This window comes from Clytia hemisphaerica, unplaced genomic scaffold (genome assembly GCF_902728285.1).
Source record: "Clytia hemisphaerica strain Z4C2 unplaced genomic scaffold, Clytia hemisphaerica genome assembly, whole genome shotgun sequence".
Taxonomy (NCBI): domain Eukaryota; kingdom Metazoa; phylum Cnidaria; class Hydrozoa; order Leptothecata; family Clytiidae; genus Clytia; species Clytia hemisphaerica.
In genome coordinates this window covers 812153-825861 of record NW_027103722.1, presented here as the reverse complement: position 1 = coordinate 825861, position 13709 = coordinate 812153, and the positions used below count along the sequence as shown (strand labels likewise).

The 13709-nt window shown below is 35.0% G+C and overlaps 1 protein-coding gene across 3 annotated transcripts; it reads right to left on the bottom strand.

The window, feature by feature from the left end:
• On the bottom strand, positions 1 to 9429 carry LOC136804603 (lysosomal cholesterol signaling protein-like). 3 transcript variants are annotated; one of them, XM_067061205.1, is made up of 12 exons: positions 8936 to 9429; positions 7723 to 8143; positions 7123 to 7333; positions 6661 to 6819; positions 6352 to 6435; positions 5742 to 5947; positions 5207 to 5309; positions 4348 to 4568; positions 3107 to 3251; positions 2210 to 2379; positions 1373 to 1522; positions 1 to 719 (listed from the first exon to the last, which is right to left on the bottom strand). In XM_067061205.1, exons 1-12 carry the CDS (start codon positions 9285 to 9287, stop codon positions 455 to 457), a joined length of 2487 nt encoding a protein of 828 aa, XP_066917306.1. In that variant the 5' UTR covers positions 9288 to 9429; the 3' UTR covers positions 1 to 454. The 3 variants fall into 3 exon arrangements, with proteins under 3 accessions (XP_066917306.1, XP_066917308.1, XP_066917309.1); XM_067061207.1 differs by having other exon boundaries at positions 4393 to 4568; XM_067061208.1 differs by having other exon boundaries at positions 4423 to 4568.
• Between the last annotated feature and the right edge of the window lie 4280 nt (positions 9430 to 13709).

The window sequence follows — 13709 nt, the reverse complement described above, 5'->3', positions numbered from 1 at the left end:
TATCCAGTCCAGTCAGCTGTAGTGTGTCAAATCCGACTTCGTCTTTTTATTGATACCAAAAGTGACAATTTCGTGGGTTTTTTTTTAATGACTTTTGATGACTTGAGTAAAAAAAACTATTCATTAAACTTAATACCACCCGATTCTATCATTTTTCTTTATCACGGTGAGTTCAAGTGAGGTTTTTTATCCTTTTGTTTCTCTGCTTTCAACAAAATCATGATTCTTAGTTCCGGTGGAAAGATTCAGCAGTCACTTTAATGATTAAAATATTTAATGACAATAATATCATTCCATATTCTTCAAATGTTAGTTTGATTTATGGATTATTATTATTTCCATCCTGATTATTGGTAACATGGAGGGTGAAGGAATCAAACCCCACAGTTGAAAAAAAACGATAGCCAGACAAAAGTGAGGTTCAATATGAACTATTTGATAAGTTTGTCAACTTTTAGTTCTCGTCCTTCAACGCCACTTCGATCGATCCAGTCTCTTGCTGAAGGGCGTACAATTCAAACGCCCTGCCAGTAAACTGATAGAAGTATGGCAGATCGTAAAAATAATGTTCTTGTAGACAATGTTCAATGACGCGTCCTCTAAGCAACATGTTTCCGTATTTGATACCATCTGCACGATCAGTGATCAAGCCTTCTTCAAGTAACCAGTCAATCAAACAAGTCCCTGTGAAAACACCTTCGAATTTTCGAAGTCTGAAACTGTGAGACAATAAAAAGATTAATTATTTAGAGCAAGAGTGTATTGATAGCTTTTCTGCTTTTTTTTTCTTTTATTTTCAGATTGACCAAAAAACTCAAAGCGGTGGAAGGATATAATGGTTTGAAATAGTACTTTTAGTCTTTACGATATAATTTAAAAATCTGCTGATACTAATTCGACGAAATGAAACTATTTTTCCCTCATGACGCAATCTTCCGGTCAAAAAGTCACGATGCCCAGAATATCAGAATATAAAGTAGTTAATACCTTTGCCTAAATTTGAAGAAATATTGGGCCATTTTATTTCATTTTACCCTGTCTGGATACAGGCCAGACCCCATTACTCGAGCAGTTCGAACAGAATCGAACTACTCGAACTTTTGGAAATTTTCGAGAAGCTCGATTGAAGAAAAGTTTGAGAAGTTTGACCGAAGAAAAGTTCGGGATAGTTCGCTCGAAGATAAGCTCGTGAAGTTCGATCGACGAAAAGTTCGAGTACATCAAGACCAAAAGATATAACTATAATTAACAGATTTCCAATTTTCAAACTTCACTCGAACTTTACGCGAACTTTTAACATTTCTGGCTTTAAAAAGGTTCGTCAGGCCCCCCCCCTTGTATGGATTTTAAATAGAACAGCCCATTTCTATACCTCAAGCAGCGAACAATATCTTTGGAACATTGTAACAAATGATGTTTGATGAAACGTTTTCGTAACAACAGAATGTCTATGTCCAATTCTGATTCGCATTCCAGAGTGATCTTCTTTCGCCCACGCAATTTCAAATATTGTTTGTAAACCCTACAATACGAAAAAGTAAGAAGAGGACTTGCTTTTATTCTTTATTTGATAAGTTTGTTATGGATTACAGCAAGGAAAGTTGTCGGATTAAAAATATCGTTAAAGTTCAAGAAGAACCAATATAAGCCTAAAAAGCTACACGAGAGGAGGTCTGGTTTAACTCAACCAGGGTCCGATGATATGGTATACGAAGTTATTGAATTGACGTTTACAGCCTTTTCACATGTTTTACTAGTTCGAAAACCTAGGACTAAAGACAAAACAACGTTTTCTCTGTCCATATCTTCTGACGACTGGACGACAGATGAAGATAAGACAATATTTTTATAAATCTAAAATTATTTCGTAGAGGTCGATAGACCTGTGGAATACACGTTTTTTTATTAGAACACCTACGATTTGGCTGAGCCTGGATGTGCTTATTTTTTTTAGCAATTTTCAGCCTAAAATGTTCTTAAATGCGTTCTTAATTTTTCAGACTACTCTAAATCGACAATATCATGCAATATAAAAAGAGCACTTAAAATTGGTAAAATTTGGACAATATTTGACTTCTTATAAACTGGGTTCTAATAAAAACGTGTAAAATTCTATGAATAAAAAATGTCAGAATCACAGATATCTAATCTACTATAAATTCGTATAAGATATCTGTATCAGAATGGATCATCAGGAAAACACTCTTACTTTTCAAAGCATCCAAGCATGAAGAATTCTTTGATAAAACCAAATGTGGCAAACGAAAAGAAGCCTTGACCGTAAGTGAGCACAACTGAAGCCATCCTCAACTCCAAATACAAGCCTTGAACGTTACTTAAGCTTTTATCAAGGTTCGACCATACAGTGATGCTAATATTCTAGGGAGAAAAGATAAAAAAAATTGTTTTTTTGTACATTTTGAACATTTGGTTAGAATTTGGAAATGTTTGATATCGGGTGTTTTTTTTTGAGTAGCAAAAAAATGACCATAGCTTGAAAGAATTTTGCTTGATTCTGTTTGTGTTGAGGTTTCATTTGAGATTTTGCCGGATATTACTAGATGGGTATCAAAAGAGATCGCTGCATAGTACTGATACAAGCAGCTGTACTCCTCCCCAGTGCCAGCTACCAAATAGGATTATTTTCATGTGTAATAAACCCCTCCCCCCAAACCTTAACTTTCTACATTGTTTGTTATACCTAGAGAAAATCTACCTTTAAAATTACGTTAAAAAAATTTAAAGAAACTACCCTAAGAAAGCAATCTCGTTCTCTGTGTATTATCAGCTTTTTGATGCTTACTGATAGCGCTAGATACTACCCTGGAATTGGCTGGTTTTCGAACGCGTAAGATTACGTAATTCAAAAACAAAACGACAGATTTCATTTGCTCCTGGGTTTGAAACCATAGCTGCAACTTGGTAACGTCAGACTTTTTTATGACGTATTGTTTTGAGAAGTTCCCCCTCTGAGAGGGGGAACTCGCATCAGCCAACACCAGGGGTATTCTCTGGCGTCAGTAAGTAACGTAAATAAACCCTGGGATACACGGGGACGAGGTTGAGAAACAAGAAAATGTATTAGGGATGTTTAGGTCTTACTCACCAGAGCAATGACGATGGACATTATTAGAAGTAAAACCACGTGATGCGTGATGTGACTCCTTTCGCTCATCTTTTGATTAATTTGAATGCTCTCCATCGATTCCATACTTCTTTCTATCGAAGTTTCGTCACCGTACGATTCCTCTCTACATGATTGGAAGGAATAGAAGAACAATGAGTGATAGCGATATCTTTTAACTAAAGTATATTGAACTAGAGTTTATAGGCAATTTCACAGTCGAAAAGCGTAATGGGTAATCAGGACCACTGCGCGCTAATGACGACTTACTATTGGTCCAAAGTTTTTAAAATTTTTGAAGATGATTATTGCGTCTAGCCTAAAACAGAAAACTGTTATGGGGGGCGCAATCAGTCCTGATTACCCATGATTCATTTTGACTGTGAAATGGCCTATAAACATAGAAAGATTGAAAAGGGTACCTTCTCCCGAAAGACACGCGATTCGACCTCAAGATAAGGAGTTCTACAAAACAATTCATGATATGCACCACTGCAATGTCTTCTGACATTACATCATGGACCTAATAGCTCATTGGTTGGAAGTGACGTAAAAGCAGTCAATACGTCACTTTCAACCAATCAGCTATTGGGTGGAACGGAAGACATTGCAATGGTGCATATCATGAATTCACATGCCCTGATAAGATGGTTTCGAATGCGTACATTAAGACACAAAGATTGATTTGATTGTTCGAGCATGCATGAAAGCCAACTTCATCGAAGAAGGTAAAAATTATAGCTAAGTGACCATAACATATAAATGTTTGATATAAAATAATAAAGGTAAAAAAAAATGATCAAAATATAAAAATAGAAAGCTACTGAAAGTTAGAAAGTGTGTATGAATTGCAATCGGTTTCAATGCTAAGTACTTTCCAACGTCTTAGGCGAAAGGGTTGTTTGTTGTTGGTGGTAATATTTACTAGGCTTGGAAATATTGAAAACCAATCTCTCAGAAAAGTATGTGAGTATAACACAGCTTTTCGACCGTAGTCGCGCAGTCAGGCGCATGCCACTTTATTATTTAATTTACCACCCTAAAGTCGATCCAATCCTTTTTTACACTCTTTCTATATTGTCTTTAGTAGCAAAAAAAAGACTGGGACGGTTTAAGGGTGGTAAAACGGACAAAAAAATGCCCGCACGGCAATTGACGGCTACGGTCAAAAAGGTGTATAAAGGTGTAGTGTATAAAGACAAGGTCGTCTCTTTGAGACACACCTTGTGATGTGGTGCAAAGGATAGTCAACTTTATGGCTTTCTAACTTTAGTGGCTCTCCTTGTAAAGTGCTGTACTTGTAACTCTTTTGCAGTAAAGGGCTGTACGAATTGTTCGTCTTCACTGTCCTTAGTAAATCCATCTTTTTGACGCAAATGAATGCAAATAAAATGCAAGCCAGTGTAAAAACATTGATTATTGTGTACAGTGCAGCAATTGATGCCTATAAAATAAGAAGAGTTTATTTATAAGATACCTTTTTACACAAATATTAATAGTCATTTTATTAACACGAATTAAAATATTTTTTGCGTGTTAATTTCAAGGCCGTTGAATACTTGCCTAGGAATATTCGTGTAGTAAGATTTATCATCTCATCTTATTCATTGAGAGAAATTAAATACTTTAGTCAGCGAGCATTTATTTACTATTAAAAAGCCCTTTAAAAAAGCCAGAAGGAGTATATTATTTTATAAATGTAGCGGGATGCGAGAGTCATTTGGATTTGAGTTTAGATTTTTAAGTTCAGGTTAGACGGGATGAGTAAAAAGATTGAACGATGTTAGTGCATTGACGTCAAAATAGGGCAATGCATTGAAGTTGGACAGGGCAAAAAGTTGGCAGTTTAAATCATAAATAAAAAGAACCGAAGAAATATCATATAGACATTTACTCTTCGAGCGTACAAAGACAACGTCTTTTATGTTTTGATTTTTTTTATCCACAAAATCTTGGCTTTTATGTTTGATTCATATAGATAAATTGTAAACCTTGAGAGTTCAACGTCCAATTTTTGTTGTCATCTAAAGTGATCAGATTGACAAGAAATACTTACTAGATCAAAGCTGTAGATAGACTTACATGTTGTTTGAAGCAGTTGAAGAGATAGAAATAGGTTGTACCATCCGACAAATCCGTGTGTGGTGTTACCGTCGCAACGATCAAAGCCATTACAAATGGTATACTAAAGATGACAATAATTTTGAACTTAACAGCTAAAGAAATTTTTCCAAAATCTTAAAGCCATTGACCTTTTACATAGTTATAAGGTATGTTGATTCAGCAGATTGAAATAAATAGAATCTTTTGTAATGAATAAAGAAAAATGTGGAGCAAGATTTTTTTCTTCCTTTTATTTATAAATTTGAAAGGACTCTTTTATTAAAATTTTGCTGACATCAGTTTCAGACGAGTCGGTTGTATATAACACCGTATAATTCCTTTAATGATCTATCATTCCCAAAGAAATACTGAAGAACAAATAATAAAATATCTGATACAATTACGAAATTGAGAGAAACTTCAACGAAGATCTGATATTTATATTTTTTTTATATTGCTTTGTTTTGATTCAGAATCATTTATTAACATTAACATTAATTTATTGTTTTCATACCAAAAAGAAGCAGCAAGTAGATATCTGTGTATTCTGGCAGTAATGTCCTTCTTCCTGGCGATGAGTGATAAACGGTGTGCAACCATGGAGCACCACAGTGGACAACTGAACAATGCAAACAGCACAAAGAAGACTAATACTCTCAAAGATCCAGATTGCACGTCAATGAAATCTTTGAAGATGGCACCAGATAAAGCTAGTAAGAACTGAAGAAAAAAAAAGAAAGAACATTCACTTTCTTTTCCTTTCTAAAAACGGACACTAGTAGATTGACCTACTCTATCTTTCCCAAGCTAATAGGATGGGTGGAGCAGAATAATGTGCCATCTTTGCTAAATGTTGACCAAACTTTCATTTTTAAAGTATTTTGACCCTCAAATGACATCAAAATTTCAAGGCTGGCGCAAGCTAAATCGCGACGTCACTTTATCCAAGATGGTGCTTTTGCTTTAGCTAGGGACAGGGTAGCTCTGTGTAGTGCTTTATACAATCTATCTGCGAGTTTACACACGTTCAAAAATCTACTGAAAATTGGAGAGGAAAAGACCTATAAAAGTTGTAGATTTTCTGCAGAAGATTTTTTTCGACCGAATCCAACAACTCGACTTACCTGGAATCCTATAAGTATCATTGTCAGCGAGTGTGGTTTTCTTCTATATGCTCTTAGTGAAAACAAAACTGCAAGCACATAGACCTACAATAAATACAAAACATATCAAAAAAACATTTAGAAATGTTTCAGAACAAATCAAAACTTCTTTGACAGGATCTTTCATCTTAAATTGTGGTGTTATAAACAATGAAAAGCTAAAATGTTGGTGTATAAATGAAGCAGCATTTTTTAATTCAGGCTGAAATCTTGAGCCTTGAAACCGGAAATAATAATTGGTAAATTGGACAAAATTTAGGGGATTCTTACGCAGCAAACAATACTGATGATTGATACGTCTTTGGCAACTTTCCCAATAAGAACATCAAATTGATTCACATTCAACATATTGTTAACTTGTAGCATTCGAATTGATATAAACAGCATTGGTGCTGCAAAAAGAGTTCCGAGAACTAACCCACTGCCAACCTGAAGGGAATGGAATGGTACAATTAACAGTTAACTGATCGTTACTTTGACATTGCACAAAAAAATACAGAAAAGTAGAAAATTCTAAATAGTCAATCTCAATCATAATTTCATAACTTTTTTAAAGGATTTGAAAATCAAATCCTGTAATTATTTCTTTTTTAATTTCTGATAGTTATTCTGTTCCAAATGCAAAGGGGAGCTCAAATAATCATTCAAGGCACTTGATCAGGGTTGGGATTTGCATTTGCAAAAAACGAAGAAATTGAAACATGAACTGAAGGAAAATATAAATATTATTACCAGTTCCTCTCCAAAATTGTATTTGTTAGCATACAAAAGGACAGTAGGAGCTGTTGGAATTTCACCATATAAGAAAGCAAATGTTTTGTAAGATGTAGCATTCTTGTATTTCATCGTGGCATTAGCACCGGCTTGCACTGAATTGGAATCATTTATGGAGCCGTCGGTCAGGAACGATGTCAAAAAAGTCATCAGGATGGGCATAAACACGCTGATAAGGAAAAAGTTTAAAAACAGGCGATTAAAAATTAGATCTTGTAATGTCCATTTCAATACCTTGGCCATCCACGAAGTTCAGAAATCATAAATTAATGAAACGTTTTTTATGATATAAAGCAAATAAATTGCCAAGAGAAAAATAGACTAACACTTACAGTAACAAAATTAAAAGGTCCTATCACTCATAAGTGCTGCAAATAAGGAATTTCAAGTTGGCTGGTGATTACTCAATCAGAAAGCACTAATGACGAAACCATCAAAATTTCACGGGAAAAAACACACATATTAGCTTAAAAATGACCGGTAATTACCGGTCACCGGCCGTTATTTGCAGCACTGCTCATTCTCAAATGTAATACCCTACTAATTGAAGCCAATTACCTTTTCAACAGGACCAATATAACAGGAAGAGCATAGGATAGTCCTGTTATCTTTTCATCATCAGGTTGACAACAACCTAACTTCCAGCCCAAATAAAATAAAGCTGTTGCTCCGAATGCATTACTGAAGGATGTAAACAATCCATCAATGACAGGTGGAAGTTTGGAATGGAAAATGAAATTAAAGATGATTGCAAACACAATCATGAAAACCAAAGGGTTTGTGATGACTCCTTTGACGGTTGTCCACATAATTCTACCGATTGATGATTTTTTTCCAGATTCAATCTGGTAATCTTTGGCCTTTTGATACTCAAGTAAGGCAAATCCAATTGGGTTTAAGATTGCCAAACTGATAGGTGCTGTGAGAAACACATAATTGACCAAGAATTTGGTTTGCGGGTCGTTGAACACAGCTTGTACTGAAATCAAAAACACCATCACAATGTAAAACAATCGTATCGGCGATACATTTTGAATTGGCCATCTAAGCAAATATAAAAATACCGTGCTTACAAACCTAGGTACTCATCATAGATTTTTAAAGCCTGAAGGGCTAAATATCTTGTTTTTGCTGAAAAGTGTGTAAGTCACATGACATTAAAATAGAATTTCAGCGCTTGACATGGTTTCTGCCCCCCCCCCCCCCTTAAAATAATGTATCATTTGATGATAGGATCCAGTTTATTTCCAATGATTTCCTTTTATTGAATTTTATTTAGTTGGATATCATTATGTAGCCAATATAATGTTGATGGCATTGATATCAAATCAATCGTTGTACTTTGTTATTGTCAAACTCTAAAAATAAAAATCTCAGGGGGGACTCCTCTTTTTTTTTCATTTTAAGGGGGGACATTCTAACAAGGGGTACTGGTAATTTTTGTTCGATTTAAGGGGGGAGTTTTCTTTAAGGGCAAAATTGCATTTTAAGGGGGGACTGAAAAAGTAGGCAGAAACCATGGCTTGACCAATCAGAAGCTTTGCGGATTATGGAAAACAAAAGCAGCAATATTTTTTGCAATATTCACTTTTTTTTGCTTGGAAGAGCTCAAAGCACTTTATAAATCTATGGTACTAATCAGTTTTCATCAAATAAATTAATTGAACCTTTTTCATTAATCATTATGAAAACTTTTGTGAAGAGCATTACGGTGTATAACTGAGGTGTAAAAAGATCACTTGATTAAAATCACTTGATTAAAAACACTTACATAAAGGTAATCCAAATGCCATATCGTTGGATTGTGAAACAAATATACTGTATAGACCAGCTGCTGCATAAGGTTTATCCTTCTCCAGAAACAAACTTGGTATCATGACAAGCAAAAAAACAATAGCTTTTGCAATCAAAAGGGCAGTCCAAAACGTCCAATTGATGAGAGGAAATTTAACTTCAATCATTGCTTTAAAGATCAAGGCAGGAAGAGAGAATGTTCCAATGAAAGTGGCAAGTCCTTTTCCTTGGTTAGGCGTAATCATTTTGAACTTTCCAGTAAGGTAACCAATAAGTATGATACCAAAACATTGGACTAAGGTAGGAGAGATGTCATAAGTTGTTGTCATCTTGATCCCAGTAGAAATATTCAATACCTAGAAAATTGATCAAATCTTGACGAAACTTCTGAAATTGTCGATTTCAATTTTCTAAAAATAATGAACAAGCAAGTTTTGTTTTTATTTACCTAATGTAACATACCTCACATCACAAAAAGATAATTGTAATAATAAACCAAGAGCAAAATCATTCTAGATAAGGACTGAAAGACAAGCTGGTAAATATTCTTTAAAATTAAATTTCAGCATGTTTTTCAAAGCAGAACAAAGAAAAGCATAAGAAATAAGTCATTGCAGGCTTTGTTAAACCTGGCTAAACAAAATAAGTTTATGTCACAACTTCCCTTTTTTAAGAAGTACCTACACAGGAAATCATAATAAATTATAAGTGAATGTAAACATTGTTTGATCTGTGAATGTGAGTTTGCATAACACATGAACAAAAATATGTGAAATTATGTAATACAAATAACATAGGTCTTGTTAATTGTAGTACTCTTTCTATGGTGATGTAATTTTGGAATGTTTTGATTCTCATTTTTAATGAATTTGATATCATGTCGTGCAATGGTTGATAAAATAACTCTCCATCTTTCTCATCTTTTTAACAAATAGTCGAACGTGCGCAACGCACTGGGCTCAACTTCAGTGTCTTCAAACTATTCATAGGCCCAATTGTAGAACCCCAGATATTCACCCAAGGAACAAGTGTGCAAAATTTCAGCCAAATCGAACAATTTTTGAAGTCTCCAGGCAGCCCCAAAGTTTTAGCCTCGTTTTGGAGAAAACTCGTCCCCAGGCCCCAAAATTAAAAGTTTTTGAAAAATAAAAGAAATACATCCTCAGATAATCACCTAAGGAGCAAGTGTGCAAAATTTCAGCCAAATCAAAAAATTTTTGAAGTCTCCAGGCTGCCCCAAAGTTTTAGCCTCGTTTTGGAGAAAAACTCGTCCCCAGGCCCCAAAAATCAAAATTTCTGACAAATGAAAAAAACACCCCCAGATATTCACCCAAGGAACAAGTGTGCAAAATTTCTGCCAAATCAAACAATTTTTGAAGTCTCCAGGCTGTCCCAAAGTTTTGGCCTCGTTTTGGCGAAAACTCGTCCCCAGGCCCCAAAAATCAAAATTTTTGAAAAATGAAAAAAACACTCCCAGATATTCACCCAAGGAACAAGTGTGCAAAATTTTAGCCAAATCCAAGCATTTTTGAAGTCTCCAGGCTGCCCTAAAGTTTTAGCCTCGTTTTGGCGAAAAACTCGTCCCCAGGCCCCAAAAATCAAAATTTTCAAAAAAAGAAAAAAACACCCCCAGATATTCACCCAAGGAACAAGTGTGCAAAATTTCAGCCAAATCCAAGCATTTTTGAAGTCTCCAGGCTGCCCTAAAGTTTTAGCCTCGTTTTGGCGAAAAACTCGTCCCCAGGCCCCAAAAATCAAAATTTTCAAAAAAAGAAAAAAACACCCCCAGATATTCACCCAAGGAACAAGTGTGCAAAATTTCAGCCAAATCCAAGCATTTTTGAAGTCTACAGGCTGCCCTAAAGTTTTTGTGACAGACAGACACACACACACACACACAGACAGACAGACAGACATTGTCAGATTGTAGCTCAACTGAAGTTGAGAAAAGATTTATCCTAATATTACATTACTCAAAATCTTATGTTAAAGTAAAAGGTTCCTGAATACTATAAATAAGGAAAGACTTAATTATTTAGAAACTCAAAAAAAAAAAGAGGGAAAGATCGTTAAATACAGTCTGATGTACAATTTTAATTTTGTTCCATTATCGACACTATCTTTATTATATAATATCTTAAAAAATGGTAAGGCAATATAAAATAAACAAAAAGTAGATTTAAAAGCCAGAGGTCATTATTATCACTTGTTTTAAAGCTATTTCAAAAAATATTGTAACAGAAAACCTTTCCTCTACAGGAGGGGTGCTAGAGATTTTTGGGGTAAAATTTGGAGACTCAATTCGATTTTTTTTGATTCCCTACAAAAAGTTCTTGAAATCCACTGTAAATCAGCTTTCTAATGTATATGAATAAAAACTCATTGGCTTTCAAAATCTGTTCCCCACCAAAGTTCATGTTTTTAGGGGTCGATTTTTGCTTAGTAGCCTATCTTTGAGACGCTGTATCTTCAAAACTACTTGAGATATCAAGATGAAATTTTCAGGGTCTTATTTTCTTGTGTGATAGATCATTTGGTCCAAATTTCAAAATCTAAGAGGGTGGGGTATTACACTTTCTTTATTCTGAAGATTTTTTTAAAAATGGCTCTTAACCTGTCTAAGCTTTTGAGTAAACTTTTTCGTCTTTTGTGAAATTTCAACATTTAAAATTAAATTTAAATCAAAAATTATTTTGTCAATTTGTCCTATATTCTCCAAACTTTGCAATGGGTCACATACAATAAGTGACTCTTTTGAGAGGAGCTGCCAAGGCAGGATTTCTTTTTTGATTTGAGGATTTTGTTCAAGAATTTCTTGTTCATTGATTCATTATATGTGACCCTCCAAACGATTTGGAGTACATTAAAAACGAGACCGGTCTTGGTGCGGTCGTGCTCGTGCCGCTTTCGGACTGGTTAATTGTGCGAGTAAATGTTGAAAAAAGCAACCAGAAGACCGCACAGTACTGTATGGTCCGTGCGTACAAAACGCCGACTAAAGCGGACGATGGTGCGGTCCCCGTCGACTAAAGCGGACGATGGTGCGGTCCCCGCCGTTTCTATGTATGCTGTATGCTGTTTGTTATGCCGGCAAAATGTCCGCACCACGTTTCGAACGGCAAAATGTCCGCACCATGACCGCACTGAATACCGCACTTATTCAAATGGTGCTCTTTAGTGACCGATCGAGTGCGTTTGAATGGATTTTTAAAAAAGATTTTTGGATGATTTCTGGCCGCACGGTAAATCGTTTCGCCGCTTTTTTGCCGCACATATTATCGATCCGTCCGCACCAAGATCGGTCTCATTTTTAATGTACTCCAAATCGCTTGGGGGGTCACATATATTTATTAAGGGGAAATAATATATCAAAAAGAGTAAATTGAAGAATAAAGGAGGGATTGGAAGAAAGGTAGCAGAAAAATCTGGCTCTGACTCTTTTCCGTTTTACTGTTAGCGAAAAAGCAACATCACACCTACACATACCTTCATCCCTACATCTTTTCGCTTCGGCATGATATAAAGAATTCCAAAAAGAAAAAAATATTTTGTCTATCACCCTAATAACTCAAAATTTTAGCAAAACTGTAGTTTGTCAGGGAATTGGTTTGATAGGTTTACACTAGGAAGAAATAGCAGAAAGATATTTTTAGTGTCTTTTGAAAGACATTTGACATCACAAAAAGTATTTTTAATCTTATGGGTGTGAGAGAAAGAAAACAACTCAATGCATTGTGTTTGAAAAGTACCATGGTTCAATAGGCATTTTACAAGACATTGTGTCACCTGACCGGTGCCAACTTTAATTTCCTACTTTTTTATGGTGAAATGATTAGACTCAAATGAGTGTGTTGTGTATCTTTAAGAGGGTTTATCTTGTATATTATGCTTACTAAAAGTTTACACTAGGTTTGATTAGTATTAGGATGATTTGTATGTAAAATGGAACTTCAATCTTAGATCCACAACACATTGAAAAAAATGTGAACATGACCCGAGTCATTCGGGCCATGTTCGGGCCATGTTAAATGTTAAATTGATTCAGCATGTCCAGTCAAACAAAATGGTACAAAATAAAATTTGTCTGTTATGTTTATATTGCTCAAAAAAACTTTACGAGCTTCCCGTGGACACGCTTCAGTTTAAAACCAGGACCAGTTAACTACCAAAGATTTCCATCCTAAGTATATTTTATAACTATGTTTTCATACCAGATAAGACGTTTAATATTTATATGAATTTCCAACATTCATATACAGTATTTAATATAATTAAGAGAAACCAAGTTTTTCTCAAAGAAAATGTTAAAAAAATTCAGTCCTGAAATTACACGCCTGTTTAAATCATGTTTTCAAAAATTGGCCCGAGTGTGGCCGGAGTGTGGCCTGTGCGTGGCCTGCATGTGGCCCGAACACGGCCCGAGAATTCTCGGGCCAGCTCGGGCTTTACGTGAATTCCAATAAAAGTTTTGGCCCGAGAATACTCCGTCTTCGTGGAATTTTTTAATGGCACGAAAACAGAATATGCAATGTCTTTAAGAACAAATTCCTAAAAGGCTTAATTGTTGTTCTGTAAATATTTCCTTTTGGATTAAGAAATTCCATCTTTTATTGTTCTAATGATTATAATATTTATTTATAAGATGCTTTGTTGTCTATTTAATCTTTGTGTAAACTTGCATATGTTTTGCATACATTCCAACTAAATCCAACCACGGCATTTTCGTTCCTGTATTTTTGCATACAATTCAA

Coding starts and splice junctions, on each gene's coding strand:
- LOC136804603 (XM_067061205.1), bottom strand. CDS start 9,287: ATGACAACAACTTATGACATCTCTCCTACCTTAGTCCAATGTTTTGGT. Junction 8,144..8,935: donor GGCATTTGGATTACCTTTAT/GTAAGTGTTTTT, acceptor TTTTGATTTCAG/TACAAGCTGTGTTCAACGAC. Junction 6,436..6,660: donor TCATCAGTATTGTTTGCTGC/GTAAGAATCCCC, acceptor TATTTATTGTAG/GTCTATGTGCTTGCAGTTTT.